The sequence below is a fragment of the Hippocampus zosterae genome, chromosome 2 (assembly GCF_025434085.1).
Source record: "Hippocampus zosterae strain Florida chromosome 2, ASM2543408v3, whole genome shotgun sequence".
Taxonomy (NCBI): Eukaryota; Metazoa; Chordata; class Actinopteri; order Syngnathiformes; family Syngnathidae; genus Hippocampus; species Hippocampus zosterae.
Genome location: NC_067452.1, coordinates 4,044,078 through 4,060,656, shown reverse-complemented (window position 1 = coordinate 4,060,656; position 16,579 = coordinate 4,044,078). Strand labels below are relative to the sequence as shown.

At 43.0% G+C, this 16,579-nt stretch overlaps 1 protein-coding gene across 4 annotated transcripts in view; it reads left to right on the top strand.

Annotated features, from left to right (window-relative positions):
• scn8aa (sodium channel, voltage gated, type VIII, alpha subunit a) overlaps positions 1 to 16,579 on the top strand; it is a 92,178-nt gene that overhangs the window by 70,409 nt on the left and 5,190 nt on the right. For all 4 annotated transcript variants that reach the window (XM_052058667.1, XM_052058666.1, XM_052058668.1 and 1 more), the window contains exons 21-26: positions 5,393 to 5,515; positions 11,016 to 11,300; positions 11,586 to 11,639; positions 14,029 to 14,166; positions 14,248 to 14,352; positions 16,225 to 16,495. In XM_052058667.1, the coding sequence (XP_051914627.1) occupies positions 5,393 to 5,515; positions 11,016 to 11,300; positions 11,586 to 11,639; positions 14,029 to 14,166; positions 14,248 to 14,352; positions 16,225 to 16,495 (976 nt within the window). The remainder of the gene's footprint in view (positions 1 to 5,392; positions 5,516 to 11,015; positions 11,301 to 11,585; positions 11,640 to 14,028; positions 14,167 to 14,247; positions 14,353 to 16,224; positions 16,496 to 16,579) is intronic.

The following is a 16,579-nucleotide window of genomic DNA, read 5'->3' as shown; positions in this document are numbered from 1 at the left end:
CCTTCTGTTATTGCATTTTTTTCTTTTCATTTGTTTCTGTGATATTGTGTACAGTAGGGCGTGTCAGATTTAGAATCTAGTGCTTAATGTTAAATGTCCCTCCAGTAAAGTTGGACATGTTAAAGGAGACATATTTTGTCTTTTTAGGGGGGAAAGTAAAACACTTTGCAAGTGCCCTGATAAAACGTCTATGACATTCTTCACTCAAATTGGACAAAGGCATTTGTCCATTGGCATTTCACTTAACGTTCATTTCTCTCAGCCTGGTTAAAGTTACTTGGTTTTGGAGAAGGCATTTCTGTTTCATGTAAATGAGCCACTGCCCCCGCTGTGCTGCGCGACCAATATCAAGTGTGCTTTTTTTTAACATGTCTACCCGGGCTTGCGCTAGGTCGTGTGGATGGAGTGACAGTGAGCAGCCACGATGCAAATAAACAAGTCCCCATTGAAAGATCAATTGCATTTTCGTGTGCGGATTGATGGAGGCACGTAAAAACTTTAACCTAGTTGCATAATCTTACACTTGATTGGTGGGCATTTTTGTATGTAATCAATTAAAAGTCAAGTTTCCAAAATATGTCCCCTTTAATATCTGGATTAAATACAATACATGTACATATACAGTACGTAGTTCAAAACTGAAGTTCAGCGTGTGAACAGGAGCAGCAAATGTCATTCTTCATTCATTCTTTCTTTTTCCACTCAGATTATTTTTCATGGTTTTATTGTGTTGTCTCCCCCCCAACCCCTACTTCTGGTTTTAGTTTGCTTTATTTCTGTTTATTTTGCGCTCTCGTCATCCCGGGATCACAGCCCCAGATGTCATTGGCCTTGAATTGCAGAAGGACTCCGAGACACTGAGGCCACGCCCACCCAGCTGGCTCAGCTTGGGGCCATGTGCCGGGCACCCCCAATGGGTACGCTCCATGGGGTCAGGCTGAAGGTGACAACTACCCCAAACACTGTAGCGTAGATGACGGCAAAATCTTTATTTTAAAAGGCTGCATATGGCATTCTAAAAAGAAAGTCAATGATTTAGAGTAGAGGGACTTGGCCCTGGCAGTTACTATGCTTTTCTCTTCACAATTTTCTCTGTAACCACTTGTGCTGAGTTTCCTCTGACACCGGTTAAAATGAAGATTTTGCCAACACTATCCTCCCTACGTGACTTTGGTAAGCTTTGGATGTTTATGTACTCCATGTGGTGCGTTTGACCACTTGGTGTTAGTGACTGGTTGAAGGTGCACTCACATGTGTTGACGATTGATATTTTCCTTGTTTGTCAGAAACGGCTACACCCCTCGGGACCAGTCTTTAAACACTGTTCATTAATTTTTTATTAATGAGCAAGTGAGACAAGACTAGCGAGAAGAATGTGAGTCTCAGAAAGTGGTATACTGGTGGACTGTTATTAACTGAATTTGGCAATCATTAAGTAACACGATCAATTAGCAGAGGTGGGCATTCCGTCTGTCCGTCACTGGCCGCATTTGTTGGTGAACCATGTAGGACAGGAAACTTTGGTCGGTAAATGAAGCTGACTGTGTTTTATGTGCAGTAATCCCCCGCTACTTCGGATTTTGTGATTTAAGTGCTTCGCAGGTTTTACCAAAATACTGTATTCACTCCGCCCCCCACCAAAAAAAATCATCTAAAAATTAAAAAATACAGCCCTATCGGCCACCATATGGCGGAAAGACACTTTGTTTTATGTTAATACATGAGAGAGAAGGTTTCCCTGCATTTCGAACAAAGCTCTCAGAGGTTTTGTCATACCAAATAACGAGGTGAGTTGACTCGGAGCCTTTGCACATGCCTGGACTGTACTGTATATGCTACGGGCACTCATACATGGCGTATGATTGGTTCCCGGCAGGACATCGACCAATAAGAGCACGAGTGGATTTATCCAGTGATGATGAGCTGTGCATCATCGCCGGTCTGTTGACTCTTAATGTATCTTAGTGTTGTGTAACTTTTTTTTTTGGGTGTGTCAAACATCCGGCTCACGGGACGGAACCGGCCCCCAAGAAGATTCGATCAAGCCCACGGCATCATTTAAAGTGAAAAAAAAGCATAGAAGACACAGAATGAATAGTTTTAATAAGGTGCAATTCATGGAGTATCCGCTAGGGGACACTGTTTTGATCATAGTCAAGTCAGCAGTATTTATATCCATCCATCCATTTTCTGAACCGCTTAATCCTCACTAGGGTCGCGGGGGGTGCAGGAGCCTATCCCAGCCGTCTTCGGGCAGTAGGCGGGGGACACCCTGGATCAGTTGCCAGCCAATCGCAGGGCACACAGAGACGAACAACCACCCACGCTCACACTCACACCTAGGGACAATTTAGAGTGTTCAATCAGCCTGCCACGCATGTTTTTGGAATGTGGGAGGAAACCGGAGCACCCGGAGAAAACCCACGCAGGCCCGGGGAGAACATGCAAACTCCACACAGGGAGGCCGGAGCTGGAATCGAACCCGGTACCTCTGCACTGTGAAGCCGACGTGCTAACCACTGGACTAGCACTTTCAAACAACGGCAGCCTCAGTCTGTCGCTGAGACAGACCCACACAGCAGACGCTACCAAGGACATGAAAATATTTTATCCTTTACACAGCACTCTCCTTAGTTTGTAATGTGTAGGCAGGGATTAATTTATGATTTTATATGCATGTCTCAATGGTTTAAACATTCCTTTCTTTATAAATCTCGTTTAATCTTAAAATGCATTACTATATCTTTCAATACAAATTACTTAAAGTTTTGTACTTTTGTACAATCTGTGGGACCAGTTGCAATGCATATATGTGAATGATAAAAGTAAATTGCATATTTGTCTAAGAAAATCTAAGGTGCTTCATGAAATGTTTTGTAAAAGATATGTTCATTAAATGTCAACATTTTCCTAATGTTCTTGTGCTTCTTTAGACCAAAACAAAGGAAAAACATATTATTTTGGTTATTTATAGAAGAGTATGGTATAATTTTAATGGTCTGGTGAACTTGACATCTACTGAGGCCGTATATGGCCCACAATGTGAAATGAGTTTGACACCCCTGGTCTAAGCAATAACTTTTTTCGATTAGTGAAGCTGCACTCCAACCCCTGGCCACCGTTGAAGCAATGTGTGACACCATGCAAACCCGCTCACCCCTCCACGGAGATGGCACCATGAACATTGACGAGGGGGCTTACATCCTTGGACACCTTGCTTCAATGGTGGCGAGGGGTTGAAGTGCAGCCTTTTCCGGGTCGGGCAGCCTTATTTTGAAGGTTTCCCAACCCTGTCAGCTGTTTTTTATACACATCACAAGGAAGCAGTGACAGCTCAGACGAAGGCTGACGTGACAGCCGAAACTGTCAGCTAGGAAAGACTTTTTCTCTTGACTAAAAAAAGAACATTGTCTCATAAAAAAGAAACCTATTACCACATTTTTATCCAAGTTAAAAACCTCAGCTACACCCTCAGTGCCTCCAGCAGGAGAATCTCAGAGTGAATCTAAAGCCTGTACGAGTCACAGCTACACCACTAACACAAGCCTCTTCGCCGCTCTTAGAAGGCAGTGTTGATGAATGTTCATGTTCAAGTTTTTGGAATTAAATATTTAAGTAAATATGTGTACTGTTGTTATAGTTATCTCAAATGTGTCAAGTATAAATACGATATACAAAATTTAAACATGGCCGTACCCACATACACATCTACAAAAATTGTGTGTGTGTTTGTCTTCTTCTGCTGCAAATGCATGTGATGTAATAAGTAGTATGTTTTCAGCGCTGATTGGTTTGTAATCCGAAAACATAGGGGACCAAATGTAATTTATCGATGACGGAAGCGTGGCTGAAATAAAGATGACAGACTGTCGGACTGACTGACTGTCCCGAAATAATCACGACGAACTGTAATTTAGTGATGACAGAAGTGCGGTTACAATAACTGACTGATGACGACAGAATTGGTTGAATCGACAATGAGAAACAGGTGGCCACTAGTGAATGACAAATGATGGACGCGCCCACCTCTGTTATTCAAGTTATTCAATCTAAATGAGGAGGGGACATAAACATAAATATAAAATAAATATAAGATGTATTCAGCCATGATGTTGAATCTAAAACCGAGCAAATCTAAGAAATGAATAAATAGATAAATAGAACTAATTAAACCTTGCCTTTTGTTCACGGGTTCCGCAAAGGGGCGAGTTCTGGCGAATGTAGCAACATGAGCATTCACGTCAGGGTTCGCTCAAAGTCCCTTTCCCCACATTACAGCTACAGAGTCCGCATTTACAATTGCCAATCCAAACCGTTTTGAGAGCAGGTCGAGGAGGAAAAATGACCCTGAACACACCTCACGCCAGAGGATAAGGGGCGGGGGGTGCTGAATGGAGCTCAAAACTGGCCCAATATCGGTGTGCGTGTACCTGTTCAACGCATATATCGTTTTCATTTTGCTCTTCAAACATTTTGACACAAGAGGGGCTGCAACCGTTTCATGTCTATTAATTGTGTACAACTGGACTGTAGTCTGTCAGGTTTTGCTGTCCTTCAAGTGTTTATCAATCCATCAGGTGTGCCCTATACGTCCAAGCCTGTCTCTCGTGTGTGGTTCATGTGACTGTGGCTCCCCTCTTTCATACCCCCACCCTCCTCCCCGCACAAATGTGTGACCATTTGAACGTACATGATGTATGAGAAATGATGGCAGCCCAGTGACACTCTTGTACATGTTGACTTGTATTCTTTCTCTTAGGTACCGTTAGTTTGTCTGTCTTAAATTGTGATTGGGATTTGAGCCCAAGAGCGACACGGAGAGACAATGTTAGAGGGGCAAGGGTAAGGCTCTCCAATCTGTTGGGTGTTTAATCGACTCCTGCAGGGTGACCTCTCTTCTTCTTACTCCTGCCTTCCCCTCCCCAAGTCTTCCTTTGTGCCCCCCTCCCCAGCTCCTCTTGCTTGTACTAAACCATGTCACGTTCTTCTCTGCCTGGTTTGCCCTTGATTTGAGTCTTATGTCTCTCTCCCTCTCTCTCTCTTTCTCTCTTTTCATCACTTAGTCCTTCTCTCCGTCTCGCTCAATTTCACATTTTTTTGCAGGTTCACTGGATTTTTTCCCCCAAATTAACTGATGTTAACAACCCCCGTGGCCTTCTGCTACTAAAAAAAAACCCCACCATCCACATCAAACCTATACTACACAATGACCTTTTCTTTCAAGTATCTATGCATGTATCAATGCATCACATATGCATATACATTGCATAGATTTCTGTGTGTATGTTAAGCAACTCTCCTCGCCTATGCCAGGGCCCTCTTTCTTCCTTAGTGAATAATCTCACACGTCTAACAGTTTGGAACCTCTTTTGCTTCTCTGTTTTTTGTGTAGGTGTCTATAGTCAGCCTTGTAGCTAATGCGCTGGGCTACTCCGATCTAGGGCCCATTAAATCACTCAGGACACTAAGGGCCTTGAGACCCCTCAGAGCCTTGTCACGTTTTGAAGGGATGAGGGTAAGATCCAAAGCTAAGAAGCTGATCCTTCCGCATGCCCATTCAACAGGTTCAAGCATGCTAGAACTGAAAATTACCAACAAAAGAACAACAACAAAATCCACAAAACAATATTTGTGGGGTTTCTCTTAAAACCAGAAAGCCAAACCCTTTCAATCCTGTACCATGTGTTCTTTTCTTTTTTCTTTCCTTTATTTTTTGTTAGCATTAGCAAACAAGTCATGATGCAGCTGGAGTGACAGTCGAACAACATACATTGCAATTGATTGTCCAAAACATTCTAAAAACATTGACATTGATTCTTAGAGCAAAGCTGCCTCATCACATAGGTGATTTCTTCTGATTCTATCTCCTCACATTCTTGCGAGCTGATGACTACCACTTGGGGCCCCGTTAGTGCCAACGCTCACATGCCATCTCACACAGCGATTAAATCAAAGATTAGCTCCGCGACAAGCCTGATTCTCAACCACCTCTTTCAATGAAGATGACAACCAGCACCTACCTTCGTACATCCCTCACAGTCTCCCCCTATTCAGGCCCATAACTGCCACTCCTTCCCAGTACACAGCATTCCTCTGTGCATTGGCGGCAACCAACAGCAGGGAGCCACAGGACGCCAAAAGCCTCCAGCCAACCAGTCCCACCCTAAATATATGCACAGTGATCATTTTACAGTTTGAGCCCTGCGAGTCCCAGGGACTCGCTGATCAGAAAAGTATGAGTCCTATGATGCATTTAGAGAGTCCCAAATTTCGTATTCTGAAATGGTCTACTTATTCAATGGCATATGATAATAACAGAAACAACAACAATATACATTGATAATAGGTTTATTTCTTATAAACAAATGCTGCAAAAAATTTAATAATTCAGGCATACAGATTTGCTGAGAAATAGGTTCTTATTTAATCCCATGGTTCAGTCTTTGAGTTCATCAATTCTCCTCTTTTTACTCTTTACAAAGTCAATTTATCATCGCAAAAAACTATCCAACTTTAGCTGCTTCCTCTGTGATATTTCCGCAATAAACTTTCGCAACACGTGTTCGCTACACTTGTTTTAATGTTACGCAATTTGGCAATCGTCTGCTTCCCGCGAGGTGAAGGCCAATCTCGCCAATCTCGTCTCGCGAGAACAGAAATCTCGTGGCACGAGATTACTTAACGCGAGATCAAAACAACAATGGCGGCGTTGGTCAAACTGCGATCGTTGCTGGAAAAAAAGATTCACCATAGTTTTTTTGTTTTGACTGAGAAATTTCCTTGCGTCTCCAAAATGCACATTACTTGAAACTGTGCATCCCGTGGGAAAATCATGCGTCTAGGACGCGGGACGCAGAGGTAACGAGATGGCTGTATGCAATGGAACATTGCACTGAATTCGTTTTTATTTCAAATTAGATCATAAACGGGAACTTTTAGCGACCCAAATGTTGTTGACTTAACAGCGTTGTAGAAATCTGCCTTGATTAGTGTGAAATGTCTCATCCCATATAAGCTATACATGCCTTAAAAACATACGTATAATAGTAAGAAGGAAACATGTCTGAACTTTTTGAATTTACAACAACCAAAAAATCGAAACCATATAAAATCGTCTTTTGTGTATAGTTGCATAATTTTGGCATTGCAGGTCACAATCTGTAGAGTAGATTGAACCTAAAAGTGTGAATTGTGATAAATTCTATGTAGAAAATCTTCAAGCAGCGATAAATGGACCCTTTTGGCACTGAATTTATTACACTGGTCTAATTTTAACCAGAGGTGGCTTGATATGTCCCTAGTTATACTTTTGCGCTGATTTCAAATGCATCTTTACCCCCGCACCCCATGAACATCAGGTTTTCGAGAGATTTTCATTTTTTGGTCACACGCGGATGCATGATTGCCCACGTCACACACACTGACTGACTAAATCGTCCGAAAGAGGAGGCATTGTACTTTAAGTCATGTGCAAGCTCCAGTGTTTCCGCAATATAAGCATGGCGATATTGGGTGTGCATGCCGTGCCGCCCTGTTTTTGATGCATACGAGGGATGCCATGAGGACTGGCCCGGGAAAACACTACGCTCCATCCCACAATGGCGCACAAAAACGCAAACAGCCAATTTAAAAGAAAGAAAAAAATATACAGCCATTCGCAGTTAGACTGCACTTTGCGCTAGACTTGCGCCCATGACGAAAATAGGGCCCAATGGTTTTATAACATCACACGCTTTGTAGACAGCCCCCGCCCCACACCCCGCTGGTTTTCCTTTAAATAATAGGGAGCTTGTGCCTCACAGTTCTTATCATCTATACGAGGGGTCGGCAACCCACAATGTTCAAAGAGCCATATTGGACCAAAAAAACAGAACAAGAAAAATGTCTGGAGTCGCAAAAAATCAAAAGCCTTGTATACACCTTATAAGTAGGGCAACACATTCTGTATGTATCAAAATGACTAAGTTGGCTACAAATACACAAATGAGCCTAAATGAATGTTTGTGTGATGTTTGTCCTCCTACTGAAGCCATGTTAAAACAAAAAATAGATTTCCCTCCCCCATCTTTTTCCATTTTCAAACATTTTTCCAGGTAGCCACTAGGGCGGTGCTAAAGACCCGCATGCGGCTCGCAAGGTGCAGGTTGCTGACCCCCGATCTATACTGATGATAGCCATGCTCAAACATCACACATTCTCATGCACGCTACTCCAGCTCTGACTACTTTGGGACTGGTTGTCTGTTCTTCACATCCACCCGCGTCAAGCCCACCCAACTCCACCCCAAATAAACCCCAACCTCTTGCCCCTCTCGTTCCACCACTAAATCTGCCTCTGACACAGACGAGCGCCACTTCACAGTGTTGTGGCAGCGGCAGTACGGTGGATTTGTTTAACTTCTGTCCACCGATACACACTGATCCCTTTCATGCAATACCACTCCTTCCATCATGTTGCCCACCTTTTTGGGGCGCTGCCAGAAGATTGCCAAATATGCTCGGCTGCTATGACACACGAGCTGTCCATGTCGTGGCACCCAAGAGCGCATACAGCTGGCCCTCTCTGGCTTCCTGTTGCCTTCCATTTGCACGGGAAGTGGACAGTCCAGTTCAACTCTTCACTCTGAGTTGTGGCTTTTAAGAAGGGCAAATGTTGTTTTGGTTCCTCCAAAAATGACAAGCCAGCATTGATAAGCTGCATGCAATCATCACGTGCATCAAGGCTCATTCATACGAGCCGTCCATTGACTCAAATGCAATGCTTATGAGCAGGCATTTCAGGCCCTGGATAGGCTGCATCGATGGTACGCCAGTCAAACCTTCAATGCTTCTCTTGTGGAATAAGTTGGTGGGACATTTGGGGTGGGCGTGGGGATGGAAAGAGAGGCAAAAGGGGTCAAAATAGCTCCCGCTGTCTCGGTTTGACCACACTGTTGATGTTCACCTATCGATCTATTTACATATAATGTTAACATTTTGTTTGAAGTGACCAATGTCAACTGGCTGAGCAACAAATAAATGAATGGGGAAGTGGATGAATAGAGAGATGGAAAAAGAGAGTTTCAATCACGATGATAACAAAATAGGTACTGTAGTTACTGTGTAACGTGGAATTTACTATTCTGCTTTTATCACCGTTATTGGCTTGTTCACCACATTCTGACATTCGTGAGCCTATTTCAGTTCACTGGAGTAATAGGAATAAGCCTGACGTGACGTGTCAATCCAGGTTGATCGCTGCGACCTCACTTTGACCCTGTTTGGAGCCGTGCAACTGATGCCACTTTTAGTAGCCCAGTTGCATTCAGTCTGTTACTGATCCAGTTTAAATCTACACCAAATGGCAACATTTGGTGTAGACGTTACGTTAGCTGTTTTGCCACCATCTCTATCGCTCTCTATCCACTTATTTCTCGATTGATTTATTGATTTGAGAGGTTCTTGAGATTGCACAAAGCCATGTAACATGCATGTCCTCGAACCCCTGATGCACATTATGCGTTTTGGAAAGCAATTTTCCCTCTTTTTCTTGGGTTTCTTGGCTCCACTGCTTTCCGAGCAGCATATTGGGAAAGCGGTTTAGCTGTTGTTCACATTTCAACGAGAGCCATTCTCTCACCAGGTGCAACAAAGACTTTGTCAATGCTAATTTGCGCAGATACTGTCGACGTTCACATGATTCGTACACACTGGCAGTTGTGCTGCTGGCATGCTGGGAGATCGGAAGAGAGAGGGAATATGGCTTCACAAAACAATGACATGCATGCTCAGCTGTCAGCCTGCCATGATAATAGCACTGCTGTGTTAACGTAGCATTCGGTGAATTCGACTGCACTGCTAAGAATACATATGGGCTGGTTAAATTTGACTTTTATGTTTGACTGCTGTAGAATTGTGTGAATTACTTGAGCTAGTCATTAAACAAATTCCTAGTGAGAATCTTAAGAGACTATGTGCTTAGTTGGAATATGTCAGGTTGGACACATCATACTGGTATGCAGAAACACTGTCGAAAGGACATTATGAGTATGAATAGTTACAATTTGGAATTCTTAGTTTAGAAACTAAGGAAGAATCCAGGATTGTGTAAGGCAAAAAAAATCAAATACAATAATAATGCACAATGTGTACCGTTTTGTATTAAAAAATATACAATATTTTCTTTCTTCACACACGCATTTGCACGCATTGGACGCAGTGCAGATTTCATTGAAGATAACCTGCATGTTCTTGTTGTGTGGTAGGAAAAGCACACACAAATACTGGGAGAACATGCTAACGCCACACCAGAGGGCCATAGTTGAGATTCAAATCCAAGCATTGAAACCGTTATTTTTTATATATGTTATATCCATTATTTTCTATATTTTATTTTATTTATATCTTTTTTTGTTTTTTTTTCATCATTGTATAGTCTAGTAGGGAGGGATCTAAAACAGGCAGGATATGGCTCTCGAGGAACTCGAGTTCCCTACTCCTGGTCTACGTCTTCGGTGTAGCCGTCGAAAGCCATGCACACCATTCACCATGGCAAAAGCGATGAGACACTCCCTCAGAAAAGTAAAGACGAAGCCCATTTGACGGTATTACCTTGCTACCGTGCTGAAATGATCAAAACATGTCAAAAAACACAAAAAACAGCTAGCGCAAACCATCTTGTGAACATTACGAGTTCACCATGCGCACGCACACACGTACACACACACACACGCACACGCACACACACTTAGCACTTGTTCACGACATGGTTCTAGCTATGTCTTCTACACGGTGGTATTGTACTAGTTGTCCACACGGCATTATTCCACCAAGTTCTCTATGAAACTAGTTCACCTCGTTAAAATAATAATTGAAAGAAAAAGAAACATTGGTCTCCTCTACCAGTAAAAAAAAAAAGTCTGTGTCTTAGTTAGTGTAATGTCATAAGAGTATGATGTGTCATGCCGACAGGTGATTATGTCTTTGTGTTTCCTGGTATTAACAGTGTCGTATCTTGTCTTTCCTCATCTGGTTTAGGTGGTAGTCAACGCCTTGGTGGGAGCCATCCCTTCCATTATGAATGTGTTGCTGGTTTGCCTCATCTTTTGGCTGATTTTCAGTATTATGGGAGTCAACCTGTTTGCGGGCAAGTACTACTACTGCTTCAACGAGACCTCCGGGGAGTACTTCCCTGTTGACGTGGTCAACAACAGGAGCCAGTGCGAAGCCCTTATGGAACAGAATTTTACAGAGGTCAGGTGGAAGAACGTCAAAATCAACTTTGACAATGTGGGCGCCGGCTACCTGGCCTTGTTGCAAGTGGTGAGATTGCACCTCCGGTTGGACCTCTTTTTTTTTTTTAACTTATCTTCATTGTCTCATTCCTTTCATTTGCATCCACAGTTTTGAGAGGCTGCTTTCCGTTTTGTGTCTTGGGTGTTTCTTTGCTCTTCCCATCTTTTTTTTTCCTTTCACAAGCTGTTGAAATGGCCGTGCATCACTTTTGGTTTGCGTTTGGACATTCTTTGCTTTCCCTTTGAACTAAATGCTGCCTTTACTTGGTGTTTCTGTAGTACTGTTTATCGGCTTGTTTTTCTCTTTTCAAAGGCCACGTTCAAAGGCTGGATGGACATTATGTATGCGGCTGTGGATTCCAGAGAGGTACATTGTTCTACCTTTTATTGTCAATCATATTAGGAATGACTATAACCATCATAAAACCATTCGCTTCACAGGCAGTGTTTTAGACATTACGCATAGTTTTCCTCACAAATTAAGACAAGTTTTTACACACTCTATTTCTTGCCTTGCTAAAATGAGCCAAATTTTCAGGGTCGGCCCTGCTCACGACTGTCCTCATTTCCTGTACTGCTGAGCCAAGTATAGTTTTTGCTACCGAAACAATGGAAAGTGAAGCGCTGGCGTTCAAAAGAGATAAATATTTCATTCATTAATACGTGAATCGTGTGCATGGTACCCTCTGAGTCATTGTAGAAATCCTTAATTGTATTTATTGTCATCGCTATTGGGTTTTTTAAAATCAAACCACCGTCCACCGCACATCTATTGAGGGCGGGCGGCCTGGGTGGGTGGTTGCGGGGTAATCGTGGCGGAAGTCTCCAACTGCTCACTTCATTGTGTAAGCAACCTGGCCAACTTGACATCATTCACCCGTGGAGGTCTGCTTTCAGTTCCTTATAAAAGCACTTTGTGCACTTCGCCCTGCCGACTCGAGAAAAGATGATCTTTTGCCAAGTTGATCGGTGTGCTTTTCGTGTGCTGCATTTGAAGAGAATGGAAGAAGCTGCTTCAACTGGCTATGAATCAAGTCACCCGTGTTCACTCCCACACTGGTGCAAACCCCCTTGTATAATATCTGCCACCTTGCGCACTTCTGTGAAAAATTCCAACCATCATTTCGACCATGTGTCATGCAATACTTACTCTGGTGGTGAAAATAATGCTACGGCTATGCAATTTTTATTTTGGGAGCGTACAATCAATTTGAAATTAAAAAAGGCGTGATAGATTTTCCAGTTGAAAAGAAATGTCACTTTACATTGTGTGTGTGCGTGTGTGTGTGTGTGTGTGTGTGTGTTTACAATGTGCATGTCGTGGACACCCATATCACGTTATGTTTGATGGTAGTTGGCAGGACCCCAAAAAGCAGGGAGGCAGGGCAGTGTGCACCCGCGAGCATTTCTTGGGATAGTCTCAGCAAGTTCTTATTCATCTCAGGAGTTGAGGCACCGTAACAATGCAACCGATTCCGGGAGAATAGTTCCGATAGATTCTTGAGACTTGATGATGCCCGACCCTGAGTATGGCTAACTTACACAATTGCCTCATCCATCACTGGCCAACTTGGCTGGCAAATTTTCATCAACACCCGCCAAAATGAATTTTTACACACACAGTTTGTCGGGTGTTCATTCAGAACCCTGTCAGTCAACGTCTTCTGTCTCCCATCAGTTGTTTTTCATCTATCCATCCATTTTCTGATCCACTTTATCCTCACAAGGGTCGAGGGGGGTGCTGGAGCCTATCCCAGTTGTCTTCGGGCAGTAGGCGGGGGACATCCTGAACCGGTTGCCAGCCAATCGCAGATTGGACACACAGTCGAACACACAGTCGAACAACCATCCGCACTCACAATCACACTAGGGACAATTACATTCACCTATGGTGCATGTTTTTGGAATGTGGGAGGAAACCGGAGCACCCGGAGAAAACCCACGCAGGCCCGGAGAGAACATGCAAATTCCACACAGGGAGGCCGGAGCTGGACTCGAACCCGTTACATCTGCACTGTGAGGTCGATGCGCTGACCACTGGACCACCGGGCCTCCTGGTTGTTTTTCCTTAGGCACAAATGACAGTCACAAGATGGACCCAGAGCCGTGACCAGTCCAAAACTGAGTGTGCACTTGCTCCCACTGCGTGTTTGTCTCTGACTGCCATCGTCCTTTCAGAGAGTGTTTCAAAAATTGAAAGAAAAAGGCAAAACACGGCGATAATCTTTTGCTTCTGCCTGAAATGGGGGTCTAATGTCAGTCATCATCTTCCGAACCGCTTGATCCTCACTAGGGTCGCGGAGGGTGCTGGAGACTATCCCAGCTGATTTCGGGCAGTCGGCGGGGGACACCCTGAATCGGTTGCCAGCCAATCACAGGGCACACAGAGACGAACATCCATCCACGCTCACACTCACACCTAGGGACAATTTAGAGTGTTCAATCAGCCTGCCACGCATGTCTTTGGAATGTGGGAGGAAACCGGAGCACCCGGAGAAAACCCACGCAGGACCGGGGAGAACATGCAAACTCCACACAGGGAGGCCGGAGCTGGAATCGAACCCGGTACCTCTGCACTGTGAAGCCGACGTGCTAACCACTGGACTACCGGGCCGCCCGGGGTCTAATGTACTGTGAAAAAAATTGCTTTGGTTGAATGAAAAAAAGTTGTTCAACTTTTGCCCCATCCAAGGTGCCACTGTGTGTTTGATGAATTGTACACGAGCCGCCCTGTGACCTGTCTCTTTCGCTCCAAGGTGGGAGACCAGCCCGACTACGAAGTTAACATCAACATGTACATCTACTTTGTGGTTTTCATCATCTTTGGCTCCTTCTTCACCCTCAATCTCTTCATCGGTGTGATCATTGACAACTTCAACCAGCAAAAGAAAAAGATAAGTCAAACATGTCCTTTATCTCTTTTTCAATCCCGGTCAAAGATTGTAACCAAATCTTTTTTTTTTAATCCCTTTTACTTTGGAGGTCAGGATATCTTCATGACAGAAGAACAGAAGAAGTACTACAATGCCATGAAGAAACTTGGCTCCAAAAAGCCTCAGAAACCCATCCCTCGACCACAGGTACAGTATTATTATTATTTTTTTGTGTGTGTGTGTGTGTGTGTGTGTGTGTGTGTATATACATATATATATATATATATATATATATATATATATATATATATATATATATATATATATATATACACATATACATATATATATTTTGTATATATATATTAATATTATCACTCTTCAAGAAGTCACGGTTTACCCCACAAAAATGTAAGTCAGTACGAATAAAGATGCAATATTTAAGTTATTTAAATCACTCAGGTCAAAACAAAAATGATATTTTGATTTGGTGTTTTGCTTTATTGCACTTCCATTGAAGTCCCATTTTCCTGCTGTCCAACTGTAACCAGGTTTTCTGGATTTTCACTGCATGTAAACACATCATTTTCACGGCAGAGATATTGCAGCCGTGAGTATTTGCCCATGCCAATATTGATCTGATACGACATCAGCACGAATTCTACCTACTGTCCTACTGTAGGTGCAACACACTTTTGTGTACAGCACAGTTTGATTTTTTGATTTAATGCTGTTGCCGTGGCAATGCGCTGTCTCACAACTCAACTGAACTCACGAAAAATGATTTTGGTCGTCTCCACACTTGTGAAAACATATGAAACTTTGCATACACATCACACCTTGCAAAATAATATTATCATAGTTCGTTCAAAAAATGGCTTGGTTGTGCCCCTGACAAATTTTTAAAGAGGCAGCTACATTTCAACGTGTCACAACGTCTGAGCGTACATGTGGGACAGCGCAAGACCTCCAAAAAGTCTATTCCAAACATTTATTTGCAACATGGGTGACAATACCCTTTTGAACTTTCTACATCTCGGGCATGGGGAGGAAGTTTTTGGTTCCTCAAGAGCCATATCCTGCCTGTTTTACAACTCTCTCTACTCCGTAACACACATGATTCAAATGATCAGCTCATCAGTGTAGAAGCCAGATCTAAAAAAGGCCAGATATGGCGAGGGTTTGGATTTTTTGACAACCTATTAACAGATAAGAATAACTTAGTGAGGCTCGAGCTGCTCAATCAAGTGTCTAACCCCGACAAGATTCACCACCGCCTGTGCCATTGGAGTTTGCTACACTGTTGACCGCTTGAGTAGGTGTTGAAGTTGGTCGAAAATGTTAATCTGTTCTATTCCACCACGGGAAACAAGTTTGACACTCTGCGGCATCTTTTTCTGATTTTATTGAAAAACGGTCAATCCTTCCCCTTTTTACTTTGTGAGCACCTCATGTTGTAATGATGTGGACTCTGCCCTGCTGGATCCAGGGCTCAACTGGATAGGAATGCTGCAGAGGACTCTGGAATGAACTGCTTATATCGGAAATTCTAGATGCAGTGTGATATAATTGGTTCATGTTTTTTGCTTTACATGGGCAGCTTTGATTTGAAATTTGTTCAGTGAAATATTCCCGAACAGAGTATGGGGAGTTAAAGAGATCAGGACATTCACAAAATTTTCTGTGTCTCTGTTTAAGCTGCAGGGTTTAAAACTGGGGAAAAATTGCATGGCGTATTGTCTGATACGTCACTGTCGTGTGACACAGTACCATTCACAGGGATCGACGATAGAAATGCACATATGATTGAGCCTACCGTTATAATTGAATATAACGGTTCCTTGAAAAGGAAACTATGAATTTGCATGGCATGGGGTTAAAGGACAACACAAATAAGCATGGGTTCTGTTGAAAAAAATAAAAATAAACCCACGCAACTCAGCGGGGGTCGCCACAAATAACAGTGCGCAGGTAAAAAAAAATAAATACATCTGTGAATATGGGAATTTGCAAACTCAAATGCGACTATTCGGGGGCCCACTCTTGATTCCATTTTGTGACCTCTGGTTGTCTCCACAGAACAAGATCCAAGGAATGGTGTTTGACTTTGTCACACAGCAAGTCTTCGACATCTCCATCATGATCCTCATTTGTCTCAACATGGTCACCATGATGGTGGAAACAGATGACCAATCCGATGAGACAGAAAATGTCCTCTACTGGGTCAACTTCATCTTCATTGTGGTCTTCACTACAGAATTCTTGCTAAAACTATTTGCTCTTCGTCACTACTACTTCACCAATGGTTGGAACATCTTTGACGTGGTGGTAGTCATCCTATCTATTGTTGGTGAGTTGCAGGACTGACAAAACTTCTATCTACCAAGCCGTTCAATTTGGTTGACCAGAGTACAGTTTGGAACACTCTTGGTCT